Source organism: Microcebus murinus, chromosome 26, assembly GCF_040939455.1.
Source record: "Microcebus murinus isolate Inina chromosome 26, M.murinus_Inina_mat1.0, whole genome shotgun sequence".
Classification (NCBI taxonomy): domain Eukaryota; kingdom Metazoa; phylum Chordata; class Mammalia; order Primates; family Cheirogaleidae; genus Microcebus; species Microcebus murinus.
The window spans coordinates 7,959,010-7,975,525 of record NC_134129.1 but is presented as its reverse complement, the minus strand read 5'-3'; the positions used below and the strand labels follow the sequence as shown (position 1 = coordinate 7,975,525).

The 16,516-nt window shown below is 33.3% G+C and overlaps 1 protein-coding gene across 8 annotated transcripts in view; it reads right to left on the bottom strand.

Moving 5' to 3' along the window:
* The window catches only part of EPHA5 (EPH receptor A5), a 303,231-nt gene that overhangs the window by 233,199 nt on the left and 53,516 nt on the right, over positions 1–16,516 (bottom strand). For all 8 annotated transcript variants that reach the window (XM_075997884.1, XM_075997886.1, XM_075997885.1 and 5 more), the window contains exon 3: positions 12,127–12,790. In XM_075997884.1, coding sequence (XP_075853999.1) covers positions 12,127–12,790 — 664 coding nt within the window. The remainder of the gene's footprint in view (positions 1–12,126; positions 12,791–16,516) is intronic.

Here is a 16,516-nt window from a genome sequence, read left to right as displayed (position 1 = left end):
ATCTGGGCAGCAACATGCTTGAAAGGCTACTTGCCTAGCTCTAAGTAAAGTATGGAAGACAATCAAATGCAGTTAAGCAAACCAGTGTTGACATATTAAATCATGCTTGAACCAAGAGAGTGAAAACAGACGACACACATAACCTTCTAAAGAGAAATTCAAAATAAATAAATAATACAGGTCAGTCTGGTTCTAAAAAAAGAAGCTTTTAGCATTGGAAAATATTGGGAATAGGTGAATATTGGAAAATCATTCACAGGACAAAGTAATTATGTTGCTTTCAGATTGTGAAGCATAAAACCAGGTGATGTAGGGAAAGGAAGCATGAGAGAAACACTGGAAAACTTGGATGAAATTACATCATGTGACTTTTCCAATCCATAAAATGGAAAATAAAATTTTGATAGTGTCATTTTTTTATTTTAGAAATATCCTAATGCAATCCTTTCAAAGCGCTTTGAATTCATCAGAGGAAAAGCTCTTATGCATATGGAGTAGTGTATTATTATTCTCCTTTACAATCACACAGCAGGAACTTTTCAGCATTCATTCTCCAAGTCTGATTCCCGCTAACAATTCCATCAAAGAAATGGAGTTATCCATCAGTCAAATTATCATTTGCTCTAATTGTTACTTCCCCCAAACGTGGCTCTTCTTTTTTTTTTTTTCTTTATCTTTTCTTTTTTAAACCATACCTTAACAGCACTCAAATGAGCAGGATATCTTCAAGCTCAGAAAAGATCAAAGCATATCAACAAATCACTTCAGTTCTTATAGATGAAACCCTACTGGTCAGCCATAAATTCAGACAAAGCATTTGAACACCAAAGAGAATCAAACACTGGAAGATAAGATGTGATCCACATGCCTGACTAGAAATAATAAAGGATATAAAATCATTTTTATGTAATGAAAACCAGTTATGAGATCATGGATAGCTTAGAATTCACTTTTTTTTATTGTTATTGCAAATGATACCCTTTTTAGAAAGAACTATGTCATTGCTGGTAAATCCATGCCTTCCTGCTTTACAATAATTGGCATGTTTTTCTGGATTAATGTATAAGTTAAAGGCTATAAATCATACAATTTCAGTAAAAGGTATACTTATTTTTCGTTTTTATGAGTAGCATAAACTGGATATACAGATAATTAGATAGAAAGACAGATAGATACAAACTAAGGTACACTTGTTATTAGGTAGATAGTTTTCTATGATATCTCAAAAGTGGTTAAGTAGATTTTTCAAGGCTAATCCATACAGAATGTGCACTAAATAAATCAGATGAAGCACAAAACATTTAACATATCAGTCCTAATATGGACATAAGAAAGAGCAGTGATTTTTATTCAGGTTTACTATTGGTGCTATATGTGATTACAAACTATAAATCAATCATTACAATTAAGTATGGTTACATACTGTACAAAGTAAGAAATAAAACAAGGAGTATGAAGTTAAATAAATGATACTGATTTTAAATTTAAAATATGGTGGGTGTGTAATATTGGACAGATTAATCCTACTCCCTCACCCCCAATATCAGACCTCATTTTCCCTATCAGTTTACTGATCATCATAAAATTTCCATTTCATATGCTAAATTTTTATTAAGGTAATGAAACATGACATATTAAAAAATTAAATATGTTATGTTGCCTTCTAAAATGAAAATTTTCTTTGTTCTTCATGGAAGGATCATTGTGATGTACTTATTTTATTGTAATACAGAGTTTATGGAATATAGCAAGATTTCCATCAGTATTACATCTCCATTTTTAATACTTTGAAGAGATATGGTTAATCTTATTGCACTAGTGTTAACATAACACCTCTAAATTCATGTCTTTTGCTTTCTTTTATACAGATGAAATGATATAATCATAATTACTGAGTTAGCTAATGAAATAAAATTTAATTTTTTGTTATCATTTAGGATTCTCTATGCTAAAATTATTTTAAATCAAATGATGTACATATTAGTTTTGTCTTTCCAAGTTTCACAAATTTATTAATTTAGTAATTCCTTCTCAAAGCCCAGATAATTTTTTCCTTAAATTAATTTTTATAAGTTTTTTTTTGCTGAAGTTTGAGAGATTCTGATCCGAGAAGATGGAAAGAATGTAAAGTAGGGGGATTTCTTTTCTCTGTCCTGCAAATAATTTTAATTCTAATGTTACTTGCTGAAGAAAAAAAAGAAATATTGTACATTTTTATCAGTTCATTACAATGTTAAAAATGACAATGCTTATTAACAGATTAAAGTTACTTTATTTGCCAAATATTTCAGACAGCTTAAGTAATATTTTTTCAGATATTAGCTATTTAGCAAAATAATATGTTGAATAAAACTTAAATGTATCATTGAAAAAAGATAAACCATTATTGATTTTTGACATAATGAACATCTTTGTATTTAGCATTGGGTGGTGTTCAAATGAAGGAATTTATATCTCTGACTAATTTTATCTTCCTCTAGATCCACAATAATTTTTAAAAATTAAAAGTTTTAAATCTGGCATTGTATACTCACGGACCAATAGAGTAAACTTTAGCATGTATGAGTTCACAGAAGGCTTTCAGTTCCAACAATGTGGATATCTAAGAAAATTTGAAAATGCTCCAGCTGCAAACACGTAGAATTAATAGAATAAAATTTGGGGCTCTTCTTGTTATGTTTTGTTTTAATGTAGAGAAATTAACATAAAAATAATAAATTAAAAATGTCTGGCATGGGCAATGCACACAGAGCAGAAACAAAGAGATAGCTGAAGCCTGCTGCCAGAGCTGATCCTCGGCTGCCCTGCAGGCCAGGTGGGGTAAGGTGAGCTTCGGATTTTATGCCATAGGATGCAGGAGAAAAGGCTACAGCGTTGTGCCAAGTGGGGAGTTTTTCAGGGAGCCTGAAACCTTGAAAAGCAGGCTACACACTCAAGAGGACACTGAGTAAAACACCTGCCTATGTGCACAAGGAGAGCACAGAAAATCTTGTGTCTGATGACCTCTTGATGGGGAGAAGAAATGATATTCTTCAAAAGCAAAATCAGTGGCCGGATTCCTGGGTGAGGTTTTGGGGGTGCAAATTCCTACTGGCCACCAAATGCCACAAAGCACTAATCTCAAATATTACAGCACTGCTCAACCCCAGCTGCCTATTACAATAATCCTGGTAAGCTTTTAAAAACTACAGAATCCCTGTACCATGGAATCTGTATTTCTCTTCAGTGTGTCCAGTAACAATATTCTTTAAAATGATTGTGTTGCATTGTAAATGTTGAGCGCAGAAGAATTGAATAAAAATTTGGTCCAAATAATACATACTAGTGGGAAGAAATGCAACATCATGTGAGGAACTCCTGTGAGTCAATAAGAAAAAGACAAGCATCCACAAAGGGGCAAAATAAATAAAAAGAGATAATTTATAAATTATAATGATTAGGGCATAAATGTCATCTATCCTCTTTTCTTTACTTTTCTGTGGTTTGGTTATCTCCTAATTTACCAAATATTGTCTATTTATGATATAGGGAGAATGAACTGATAGTAAATATATTATTGCTAAGTCAAGGAATCAATTATCAGATAAATTTTTAAAAATCAATATTTTTAGATATAATACTGTCAAAAGTTATATAATTACAATCTGTATGATAAAACTATATTAAGGAACATCTTGAAGGGGAGAGATAAATACACAATTAATGCATAATGGCTCTGAAATGACATGGATAGTGCAATATTTTGACCTACATACAAAGGGATTAAGATAAATATATTCCTGCTCTTGCCCTTATCTATTTATATGGTCCTCATTTATCTGTACCTCAGTTTCCTAATATATAAAATAAAGAACAAAAGAACATTAACATTAGAAGTCTTTTATATCAGTGCTACTCACACTTGAATGCACAGAAAGAATGCCAAGGCATCTGGCTAAAATGCAGATTCAGATTCAGTATTTCTAGACTAGAGCCTGAGAAGCTGCATTTCTAGAAAACTCCCAGGTGATGCCGATGCTGCTGGCCCATGCATCACAGCTGGATAGGCACACATTACATGCATTTATACACACACTTTACAGGTGCATATTATAACACTTAACACTGCACAGAGGAGGAAAGTAGGACTCAACTTTTTTTAAAATTTAGCCACAGTAACACATCTACCAAATGGACGACTGAGATTTGAGCTGATGTCTGCATCACCTTAAAGCCCAATGCCCTTAAGTTGCTGCACACGCGATACCTTCTGATGCTTTTCACAGACCGATTTTAATGTTTGAAGTTTATTTGAAGATTTTATGCAAGTGTTGGCTACTTTGTTTCTTATCATTTGCATTCATTTTTGAACTTTTAGGTTTCAAGAATCTGAGAATTGACACTGAAATTTTTGCTAAAAAGCACTCAGTGAATTCTCAACATTGAATTTTATAATTTTTCCCATGAGAGCTGTTCTGGTTTATGTTATCAGACTTTATGTAAGTCTTCTGCTGGTATCTGAATAATAAAAAAAGAAGCAAATAATAAAATAAAAGGATAATGTTTTTGTTTCCTGGCACATTTAAATGTGGATTTTAAATCAGTTCTGAATATGTTAATTAATATATGTGAGATATTAAGATATGTAACGTCTTTGTAAAATCTTTATCATTAAAATATTTTCCTGATAATTATCTTTGTATGATAATGTATTATAATAAAAGGAGCTTATCCAGTGCATCTCATTTTAATAAATGTTTATTATTCAGAGGTGTTTTACACAAGTATGAGACATTTGAACATAAAATATAATCATTAATTCTCCATCCACATGACCTTGACGGAACTCAAGTCCATTAATGCTAAAATTCATTTGCACAGTAACAATATTGAATGTGTCATCATCATCGTAAAACATCCTGGGGACTTACCCAAAGTGAACTTTACAAAGTAGTTATTACTATTACTGTAAACATGGGGCATAGCATTTACCTGTTACATTTATTCTAAACTAAAATTACATACAGCCTTAAAACTTTCACTAATATACCTGCTAACTGAAAAAGTAGGGGTGCAAACCAAGGTTAAAAGTTTGACCAGAAGGGATTACATGGTATTTGGTTCTTCTATTTTTTTTCTTTTCAAGTTCTCCTATTTTACCATCCACATAAAACAGAAGATTCTAGAGTTATAAACTATTGCTGAATCAATGAAACATTAACTTATTTAAAAAAAAAGGTTCATCATATTGAAAAGTGGGTGTAATAATTCACAAATAACTATCCAATACACTCATAAATAAACTGGATTGTATCATGTTTGATATGCATGTGTTTGACCACAGATATTTATTAGTAATCCTCTATCTTTAAAAACAGTATCTTTTATCTGGTAAGTTCAGGAATCAGCAGGTCTTTTATTTCTCAGATATTAATATGCAAATACCTTTTAAAAAGTATAATCTTAGAAAAAAGAGACATACATTATATTAATGTATTAAAATAGCACTTGCACTAAAAGTTTCCTCTGCTTGCTATGCTATTTCCATACTTTTCACAGGTTTTTTTTGTGTGTGTGTGTGTGTTTGTGTGTCTGTTAAACACCACCTTTTCACAAAAACATTTTCTTATTTCCCTATCTAAAATAGCACACTTTACCCCAAAGTATTCACATCACCATGAGAAATTCTCACAAATTTTAACTGCAGCTTTGAGTACATATTCATGTTTGTCTACATATGTCTAAATTCCTAGGATACAGGAATTGTACAGGCCGGATATAGTGCTTAAAACAATAATAACGTAAAGAATGGGTTTCAATATCTAATGAGATAACAAATATTTTATTTTTTATTTCTAGTAAAATTTTTATAAAGGAGGTTCTTTTTTTCACGCAATTAACAAAAATGTAGAATTATACTTTGATAAACGAAATCAGTTAAGAATACACTACCTAGTTAGAGAAAACTAGATAATTTTCTAACCTTTAGCCACCTTTTATTTTATAACAGAAGACATATGATCCTGTAAAACATTTTATTGTGACTGAGAGATATAAGAAATAGATAACCTTCCTTGAGTAAGTATTGTGTGCTAGGTACTGTGCTAAGCAGTTTTTATATAATATTTCACAAGATTGCTATGAGGTAGAGATGAGGAAAGCAAGAAACAGAGATTCAATAGCTTACACAAGGATGCAGAGCAGGTAAATAGCAGAGGTAGAATTTTAATCCAAGGATCTGACTCAGAATCAATTCGTTTAAACTGCTAGAATATGCTGTCTCTCACAAGAAGCATATTTCCCACCATGTGCAAGTTAGTCAAATATCAAAATGTACATCTTCTTTTATAAATGCAGAATTTAAAGAAAAATGGTCACTTTGCAAAGGTCCATAAATATATCCATAAACACCTTTCGCTTTAGTGGCATGTATGTTCATTTGGGGACAATATTTGGATTAGGTTCTCAATGGGGAGTGGTTTTTCCCCCAGGCAACATTTGGCAATATCTGGAGATATTTTTGACTATCAAAACAGGGAGTGGGGTATTCTACTATATGTAATGGGTAGAACCCAAGGAAGCTGCTAAATATCCTGCAATGAACAGGACAACACCCCTCCCCTCAACAGCAAAAATATTTGGCCCAAAATATCAACAATGTCAGTGTTGAGAAACTTTGATTTAGAAAAAAAAAATACTAAACCAAAACCAGATGCCAAGTATGCTTTAAAATCTTATTAGAATTATGCCAGGGAGTAATATAATGAAAATACAAAGACCATCTATTTTATTATCCTCATGTGCAATACCTACAAATGGATGAAATGACTTGACTGCTTAATTGTGTGGTGGTTCCTCACAGAAGCAGGACACACACACACACACACACACACACACACACTCCCCTACGTACACATTACACACACCATTGATATTTTGTGACTTTTATAATCCCCATCCTTTGTACAAACTTTGAGATTAAAATTACTTTCCTTTTGTTGCATGTAATAACACTCCAAATAGAATCAAAAGTTCAACTCCTTGATGCTTTTTGGTAAGATGTCTAATAAAAAATAACTAGGCTTTCCAATGCATAATTATATGAATGCCTAATATACTCTATATCCAGCCAATTTTGTTTCAATCATAAATATGTACCAGGAGTACAAATGATCGACATAGTACTCTCTGCTGTGTCTGTACTCTTTCTGAATCAAGGCTTTTTCTCAAGTTGGGTATTTTCACTACATTTCCCTTGCTGTGCAATCATCTCCCAGTTGGACAATTAATAAGTGCTTTTTCTCCATAGTCCTTGACGTCTAACCCCGCTTATATCCTCTATTTTAGAATGCACTATATACCTTCTTCCCTCTGACTGGTTTTGGCAATGACCCACAATCTAAATCTCTTTCCTCCATTTGATATAAGTGAAACTATAATTATCTAGGGCTAATTTCAAATTACTACTTCATTCCACTAGCAACTGATGAAGATTAGTAGTCTTGCCTTGCATCTGAGTAAGTCAGCAACATAATCACAAGAGAACTCAGCAGGCAACATTTGATTCATGTGAACTCAATTACTTCTGTCAAACACATTCACTTCAATAAAAAGCAGAAACTTCCAAAATGGGTTTTTGCCAACCATTTTGTACTCAGAAAAAAAAAAAATTCACATGACTCTTAAGGGAAAAAATAGCATGAATTTCATCAGAAATAATAATAAATAACAACTAGGGAAACATACTTGGATAAATGGATTTGGGACATTACTTGTTTCTGAAAATAAAAAAAAACATTTCAAGGAAATAAATTTGTATACTTAAAGCAGTTTATTATAGAAAATGTAGGTGTATAAGTAAGCCTTACCAAAATAAATGCACACTGTATTTTAAGTTAATACAATAGAAACCATACTATTTTATTACCTCATCAAAACCAGATTAAGGGTAAAGTAGTCTATTTCTCTTAAAGGAATTCAAATGAGAAGTTATATGAAGATGACAGAACACAAATTGCTAATTTGGCCAAGACTCCTGAATGGTTGTCTACTGTTGAAACCACACGTTAATGAGCTACCTAGCATTCTAAAACCTGAAGACTTTACTCTCTAAAAGGCCTTGGGTTAACTTCACTATGCTCCACATATATGACAGGTCACAGAAGCATAATCTGACAGTGACTACTTGGTCACTCTCTAGCACAGACTCAGGAAATAAATCATTACCACAGACATATTAAAACTTTAGCTTTTTAATATAATTATTTCCTTAATAAATCTTAACATTGTTTATTGAAGAAACTGACTAGAGTCATTATGTAATAAGGCCATATTATAATTATATTTCAATATAAGATGTTTTGGACCCTATAAAATTCACTAAAATGGCCTCTATAATAGTTAATATATGAAGTGCCAATCATATATTATTTAATATCTGGAACTTGAGAATTTTGCCTGAGAGTCTTAGGACTAAGAAAGGACAAATTTAAAAGATACACTGGTCAATTTTCAGACCAAGGGGATTTTCTACATATAAATACAAAAGTAAAATAAATGGATGAAACACGGTATTTAAAAACACAGTATGCTTTTACATCTTTGTACATTTCCTTTTCTCTCTCTTGAATTCACTTTCCCTTCTTCTTGCCTTTTGATTTCTTTCTCAGTCCTTAAATTAACAGACACCACCCTTGGCATCAAGAAGTATATAGTCTAATGGGGTGGGAAAATCATTAATCAGATAATAAATCAACAAAGAGGTGCAAAATAATAACTCTAAATGGCTCTGTGAAGAAAGGATAAATAAGCAAACAGCTGTGAGGTGACCTTGTCTTGAACAGTCAAGGCTAGCTTTTCTGCAGAAGAGATATTGGAGCACAGACCTGAAGGATTAGTGTGTGCTAACCAGACATAAAGTAGGTAGAAGAATATTTCGCATAGTGAAAGTGAGTGCACTGCATTTGAGAAATTGAAAAAACTAGCATGGCTAGTGCATAGGGAAGGGGAGGAAGCACAGTTTAAAATAAGTCAGGACAGATAACAGGAACAAAACTATGCAGCATTTAAAGCTACTATAAAAAATCTTTCTTTAAGAAAACCACTGAAGTGTATAAATTGTGTGTGTGTGTGTGTGTGTGTGTGTGTATGTGTGTGTGTGTGTGTGTGTGGTGGCAGGGGTTAATGGGTGTGTGAAATGAGATTTGCATTTTTGTATAGGTGATACATTCACATGGCTCAAAAAATCAAAACTCTATATAATGTTATATTCATTATATTTGAAAATAAAGTTCCAACAAGGTTCACTTCTAGGAGGAAAAAGAAAATAGCGGGAAGTAGCTGATTTTAAGAGATAGTAGTGTGGCAATTTCTACAAACTCTTTAAGATGGATTGGAAATGGGTAGTGAGTAGGAAGGAGATGTCAAGGATAATTCCTAGATTTCTGGCCTGTTGGTAGGATAGTTCTAAAACATCAGAATCTCCACTTGAAGGTTTGAGCATAGCACATTAAGATCACAGAATGAGTTAGAACTGACTGTGGTGGCATTTTATATCACACACAACACACACATCTGCACTTACATATTATGTATAGACAGAATGCCTCAACAATATCTGTGATGCTTTAATTCTCCAAAGCAAACTTTCAACATTTATTTATCATTGAATAAGTTTATAGAATAAAAGTGCCACTATTTACTGTTTGTACATTGTAAAACACCAAAAGGCATTATTTACATAGGCTGCACTGTGTAGAACACTCTGTAGCTCTGTGGTCCCCAACTCTCGGTCTGTGGCCTGGTACCTACTGGTCCATGGCCTGTTAGGAAACAGGCTGCACATCACCGCCGGAGCTCAGACTCCACCCCTCACTCCCGGCACCCCCATTCTCCTACCACCATGAAAAAAGTGTCTTCCATGAAACTTAGCAGCCATGTGGCACAGCAGGAGGTGAGAGGCAGGGGAGCTAGGGAAGTTTCATCTGTACTTATAGCACCTCCCCACACTCCAGAATCACCGCCTGAGCTCCGCCTACACACCCCATCCCATCCGTGGAAAAATTGTCTTCCATGAAACCGGTCCCTGGTGCCACAAAAGCTGGGAACCACTGTTGTGTATTCAACAGACTGTATGACTCCCTGCAGCCATTGTTCTTGCTACCAGAGTAGGGTAATAAATACATGAATTAAGACAGAATCCAGTCAGCAGAGTTTTTAACAGTGCAATCTCTCCAAGTCCATCCCACTGTCTCTCAGGCCTCTACTTCCCACTTACCAATCCAAGAGTGGAGGAGAGAAAGAAGAGATGTGTGTTAAATGCTTTGAGAAACATTCTGTCAGAACACAACGTCTCCAAGATATTTTCATGGTAAGTACCAACATAATCAAAATTTACCTCCTAAAAATGCAGAGACCTCTTACACCCTCTGTCAATAGGAATGGAGGCAAAGTCATTGTGGTCTGAAATAAAGCAACCACATATTCTCTAAAATTATATAAACATATAAACAATCAAATGGGTCATTTACTTTTTACAATACTAATAAAGTTTTCGAAATAATTAAGATTTAGAATATTTAGAATATTTTAGACAGAAATATATTCAATAGATTGTTTTTAACCCCTGCTTCTGATCCTTCAATAAAACCTCATCTGAAACCAGTAAGATTACTCAAAAGTTAAGATAATGTTATTTAGAACTTTCCTTTAAAGCCAATTCTGAACAAACTATGATTTATTTCTCCAACAAATTTATAAGTATTTCAGAAGCATAATTTCAATTTAACAAAACTTTTGGCTATACATGTGTGTATACATGTATAAATATGTTTGTGTGTGTGTGTGTATAAACACATATAGAATCAGGTGTAGAGCATTGTCGATTACATGGAAAAACAACCACACGATTAATTGTACATGTTATGGTAAGGATACAACATAGGAGCTGATACTGAATGAAAAAATTTAAGTGCAATGCAATAAGTTTCTGGAGAGAATTAATTAACAAATGTCATTATAATTTATAGGTAATTTCCCCAGTTTTGTTTCCTTGGATAGATAATCAATCTAAAATCAAGCCTGAACAGATGGATAAGTTTGATTCACATTATATAATGGACTGAGAAAAAAAAATGCACTTAGAGCTACGAAGTGGGGCTCAGGGACTGATTAGCATTTGGTTTTGTCATCATTTAATACCATTAACTCCCATTACCTAATTAATAAATGCACATCATGGTAAAACCAAGTTCAAGTTCATGATGGAAAATAACTTTTTTAAAGAGGAAAAGTTTGTTTTCCTTCCCATAAGTTGTTCTTTACATTGACATACAATACTATCCTGTTTCTGAAAGACACTGACAAATATCCAAGTTTAAAAGCCCAATTCACCACTGTGGGGAAAAAGGGGGCATTTTCAAATGAAGAGAAAAGCGTGCGTGATCAAGTTTCAATTTAAAAGAAAAATTTAAACACAAAAAACCTCCATTGCAAATTGCTTTGAAATGACCTTTTGTATCGGCTGTATCTCCAAACAGTTATTTTTCTGGGACAATACTTATTATGCATTTAAAATTGATCTGTAAATTTTAAAAAACAACCATGTAATTGCAACCATATGTAAACAACTCAGTAAACTAATCCTGTCAGTTTACAAATGTTTTGCTGTGAAGTTCATACGGCTGAACTTATTTCTGAAGCGATTTTAAAGGCCAGTTAAAAGCATGCCAAAGCAATTTTCATCTAAAATTTTGCTTCACATTGTATACAGGAAGTACTGAGTGGAAAACAACTTCATCGACAGAAAACAGCAGTAGCAGACAATAATCTTACAATGAAAGTTACTAATCCCTTTGCTTGGGTTGCTCAAAAATAAAACTTCTGAAAGCAAAAGGAATATGAAATATTACACTGCAACTCAGACACTCTCTGAGTATTAATTATGTATATGCAATAAAATATAACATTAAATCTTTCATGGTTGCCAGAAATTTTAAAATTCTGAAAAGAGAGAAATCAAACCTGAGAGAAATAATCTCCATAAATTAGCAAAGTAAAAGGTCATTTGCTCATAATCACTGGAGAAAATACATATACATGATCCAACTGAAGCAGACAGCCCCTGCAGATCCGCAGGCAAACTCTTACCTTGACAGGTGCCATTTTTCTCTTCATATCCCGCCTTGCACATGCATTTCCCGATGGGCACCAGCCACTCCCCTTCAGCGCTGCAGTGCATTTTGGGAGGTTCATCTGTCACAGAATGGTTGACACAGGAGCCTGACACTTCGAGTAACTGGGAAGAATCAGCTCCAGTGATGGTGTCAGGAAAAATAGCCAAGTGTCGTACCACAGAAGGGCATTTTTTATAGTACACACGCACAGAAACCAGAGCAATGCAAGCACCAACATCTTGAAAAGCAAGATAAAATCCCTTTTTGCTCAGAGGTCCTACATCTCTGACCTCTGTATTTAGTTTCATGACACGGTCACCAAGATCAAGTTCTGTAAAGCTCTCATCAGCAGCAATGGTATCTATTTTGATGTACTGATTTTCCTTAGTGTTTCGCCCATTCTCATCATCTGACTCAAAGTAATACATATTAAAAGTTTCCTTACAGGTCCCCAGTCCTCCAGGAAGGCTGTTGCAGTCCCGCAGAGTAAATTTTAGTTCTATGAAGATTCTGGAAGCACCTTCGTTGGAGATCCAACTGGTCAAAAGCCAGTTATTCTGATTCTGCTCCATAACTTTGCATACTTGGTATGTGTGGATAGGGGCATAATTTTCATCCACTTCACCAATCTCTTCCCACTGTACAAAATAAAATAGAAAGATTAAAAAATCTTTAAAAAATAGATTTTTTTTCTATTTTTCTATTTTTCTAGCCAGGAAATATAGCAAAAAATTATTAAAGAAAACTAATTCAGATAGGGAAATAGCTGTAGCATCAATATATAGTATTGTGAAAAGGATCTTGATATAAAGTATTGGGAGAAGAGAATCACATATTTTTAATTAAGAAAATTAAGAACTTATTATTCATTATCTCCAGTATGAGTTGACGTAAACATATATGAATATGCCCCAGAAAAAAAAAAAGCATAAATTTCAGAGTGAAAATAAAAGAAAGTTAACAAAAGAAGTTAACAATAAGGAGCAGAGAAAGGACAGTAGGTATATTTGGAAGATCAGTATATAAACAAATAGGATAGATAAAGTTTGAGAAGAAAGAAACTACAGCTTTAAAAAAAAGAAAATAAGAAGAGTAAATGTGGAAAAGAAGGGAGAAACATGTAAATATGAAAACACAGTCATTTATTTAATTCTGTCATGTTACAAATAACACATCAATGTAAATCTGAAAGAAAATCCATTAATTTAAAATTAATAATAGATCTTTATTTCATTGAAACCATCTTCAGGATGCTTTCATGAGTTGGATAGCTAAATACTTATTTATAGATTTATCCACAGATGCAAAGATAGAGATGAATATAAAATAGAGATAAAAATTATAGTTCAGTAATATGGATAGCCTTGTCATTTTGAATACTAAGTGATTTCCTATTATATCCTGGGAATGCATTAATTCTTACTAATACATTATTGTATGTATAATGACCTCAAGAATTCTGAGGGTATACAGTAAGTAAAAAAATATTAAGTATGGTTTATATAGGTTCTGGAATATTATTTACTCAAAGAAGAGACATAAATCTCTCTTTTCTAGTAAAACACTCCAGTTTTGAGAATCTCAATGTACCACAACCACTACCTGAGCAGTATAGAACCAAATTTTTATCCTTTATAAAGATGTCATTATAACTTAAGAAATTTCTTAAACCTGTACAACATCTACGTGTGCAAAAATAATATATATATAAATTTTGTTTTAAACCTTTAAAATGCCCCTGAAATACAATACAATATGCCCTGAAATACAATGAAATCATACTGATTTTCAATAAATCCAGAATGTGTGATTTCAGACATTGAGTGTTATACATAAAAAACTTCACAGAAACTCATTTCTTTAGACATGAAATTAAATACAACATTATTTATTGATTCTGTTCAATGACCAAAGATGTGAAAAATGTGGTGGCACAAGAAATGCAAATAAATTATACACCTAGGGTAGCCCTTCTCAAAAGTCTAGCTGCCATCCCAAACATAAGTAAAAAGTGCTAATGAGATAAAACTACTGAGCTCCTTAAATTCACAAGAGATAGACATCAAGATTTTAACTTGCCTAATAACCTTCACATTATAGTGTCATGAAAAGCCTTAGTTCTTTCCATTAATCTTGTTTTTGTACTCTCTCAAAATATACATAAACTCTAGTTAGCCCCTGATTTTCTAAACCAGCTGTCTATTTCTGCATTGTCATTAAACTACTTATGTTTTCTTCCCCAAGTGATTTAGTATATCAATCTCTTCATTATAAATGACACTTAAGTGTCATGATTAATATTTGATGCAAAAGACTACCTCAACTAACCAAATGAAAATGGTAAAAAATATCTATTTACAAGATTAATTAAATGCATATTATTTGAAATAGCAAAAGGGAAAATAACATTAAAAAGCTCTTCTTAAAAGAAGGAAATCAAAATGCTGACTTGATTCTTTTTCAAATATTTGTTTGATTTTGTGATGGTTTTCCAATACAAAACACAAATGGATTTAATTTTATTTTTACTTGAATCACTTGTAGAAGATCTATTTCTGCATCATATAATCCAGGAGGATCCTGTTAGCAAGTAAAAGCAAACAGAATAGCAGCATCTTCCAAGACTATAAGCCAAGCAATTCACACTCTTGTCTGTACAAAGTCCAGGGTACCAAAAATATTATTAAAAATGCAAGCCAAGCAGCACTTGACAAGACAACTTAATAGTTACTGCTTCAGGTGATAATTTCAAAGTATGTGCATAAGCATCTTGCTTCCCTGAATATTCTCCATTAAGAAGAGAGAAACTAATTTTCTTTGAATTTAGAAACTGTCATGGTGAAATTTTATTTATTTTTCTTTTCAAGTACCCAAAATATAAATGAAGGCTCATATTTTATGTTTCTTATGAACAAATAGAAAAACTTTAATTTACATAATTATAGCAATAAACCATTAGGAGAATCAAACAGATAATATATCCATCTCCCCTATCTGCTCTCATTTAGACAAATATGCTGAGGACTAAACAAAAATACTTAATTTATTTTAGAATGACTATCTTGAATAAAACTTTGGATTCTTCCAAGGTTTCTTCCCTTTTAATACAATGAAGACATTTTGATGTTCTCAGCAAATATAAATTATTAAGAAAGAAATAAGGGAAAGAAGAGAAAGTAACACTCACCAAGAGCTCAGGAATGTGGCAGGCATATTTCTAGATACTCTTACAAATGTCATGTCAAGGAGATTATGATAATTTAATGAAGGGCACAGATATTGAAAACACAGAATATTTTCTATTCAAATTTGTTGAATTTCCTATGATTTCATGGTTTAATAAAATTATTTGCTGACCCTTTGATTACTACAAGTGATAAACCTTGTCATCATGGAAGAGTGGGTCCCTGAAGGCAATACAGTGGCTGTAACTGTGCTCTTCAGGTCTGGCATCTCCTCAAGGCCCATTGTCTGAGCCAATGCTTTTTTCTGTGTTGATTTCTTCCTTATTTCCTATCATTTTGCTTTAAGATTAAAGAACTGATTACACAGTCAGCATGGGCTGGCTTGATTTCTCTCCCAGATGCTTGGATGTACTCCTCTACCAATCAGGACACTGAAAGTTCCAAGCCAGTTGCATTCTAAACTCATGGCTGGCCAGGCATCCTATGCCAGCTACATTCCTCAGAGACATCAAAAAGAAATACGACTTATTTTCGTATCCACATGTGTATGGTGGAGTTACCAACTTTTCCTACCCAAGCCAGTAAGAACTAGTTTCTCCCTGCTGGCCTCTCATTGGCCTATTAGGCTTCTTGTCCTAATCTCCTGCTGTCTCCTATCCTATTACCACTGCTCTCTCTGATTTCCAATCTCCTAGCCTATACACTTACTTCTTTTTCCTTCAGAACTGGAAAATACTGACTCAGGAGATACGGTCTAGACCAGAACTCCCCCTTATGTTGTGCCCTCGAATCCACAGGGAGGAACATCATCTGAATAGAGTCAATTTTGATCTTTCAAGTTATCGGAGAGTACCCACTATACAGTTCTGTTTTCATTATGTTTCAATTTATCTTGCTTCTATATAAAGATTAATCTATTGAGGTTAAGAAACTGGGTAGTAGACTCCTGAATAAAAAGACTACTTGATAGGCCTTGTACAGAGTAATAATTACCAGTCTTAAGACCCAGTTTTAGTCCTAGCTCTTACAATATCTAGATGTCTAAACTGACATTGCTCTGGCACACTGGCAACACTGGCTATGGAATCCAGAATGAGAACTGAAAATCTATTATAGTCATCTAATATCTAATATCAGAAAGGGAATGGGCCTTCAAAATCTGGTCCTATTGTTCACTTT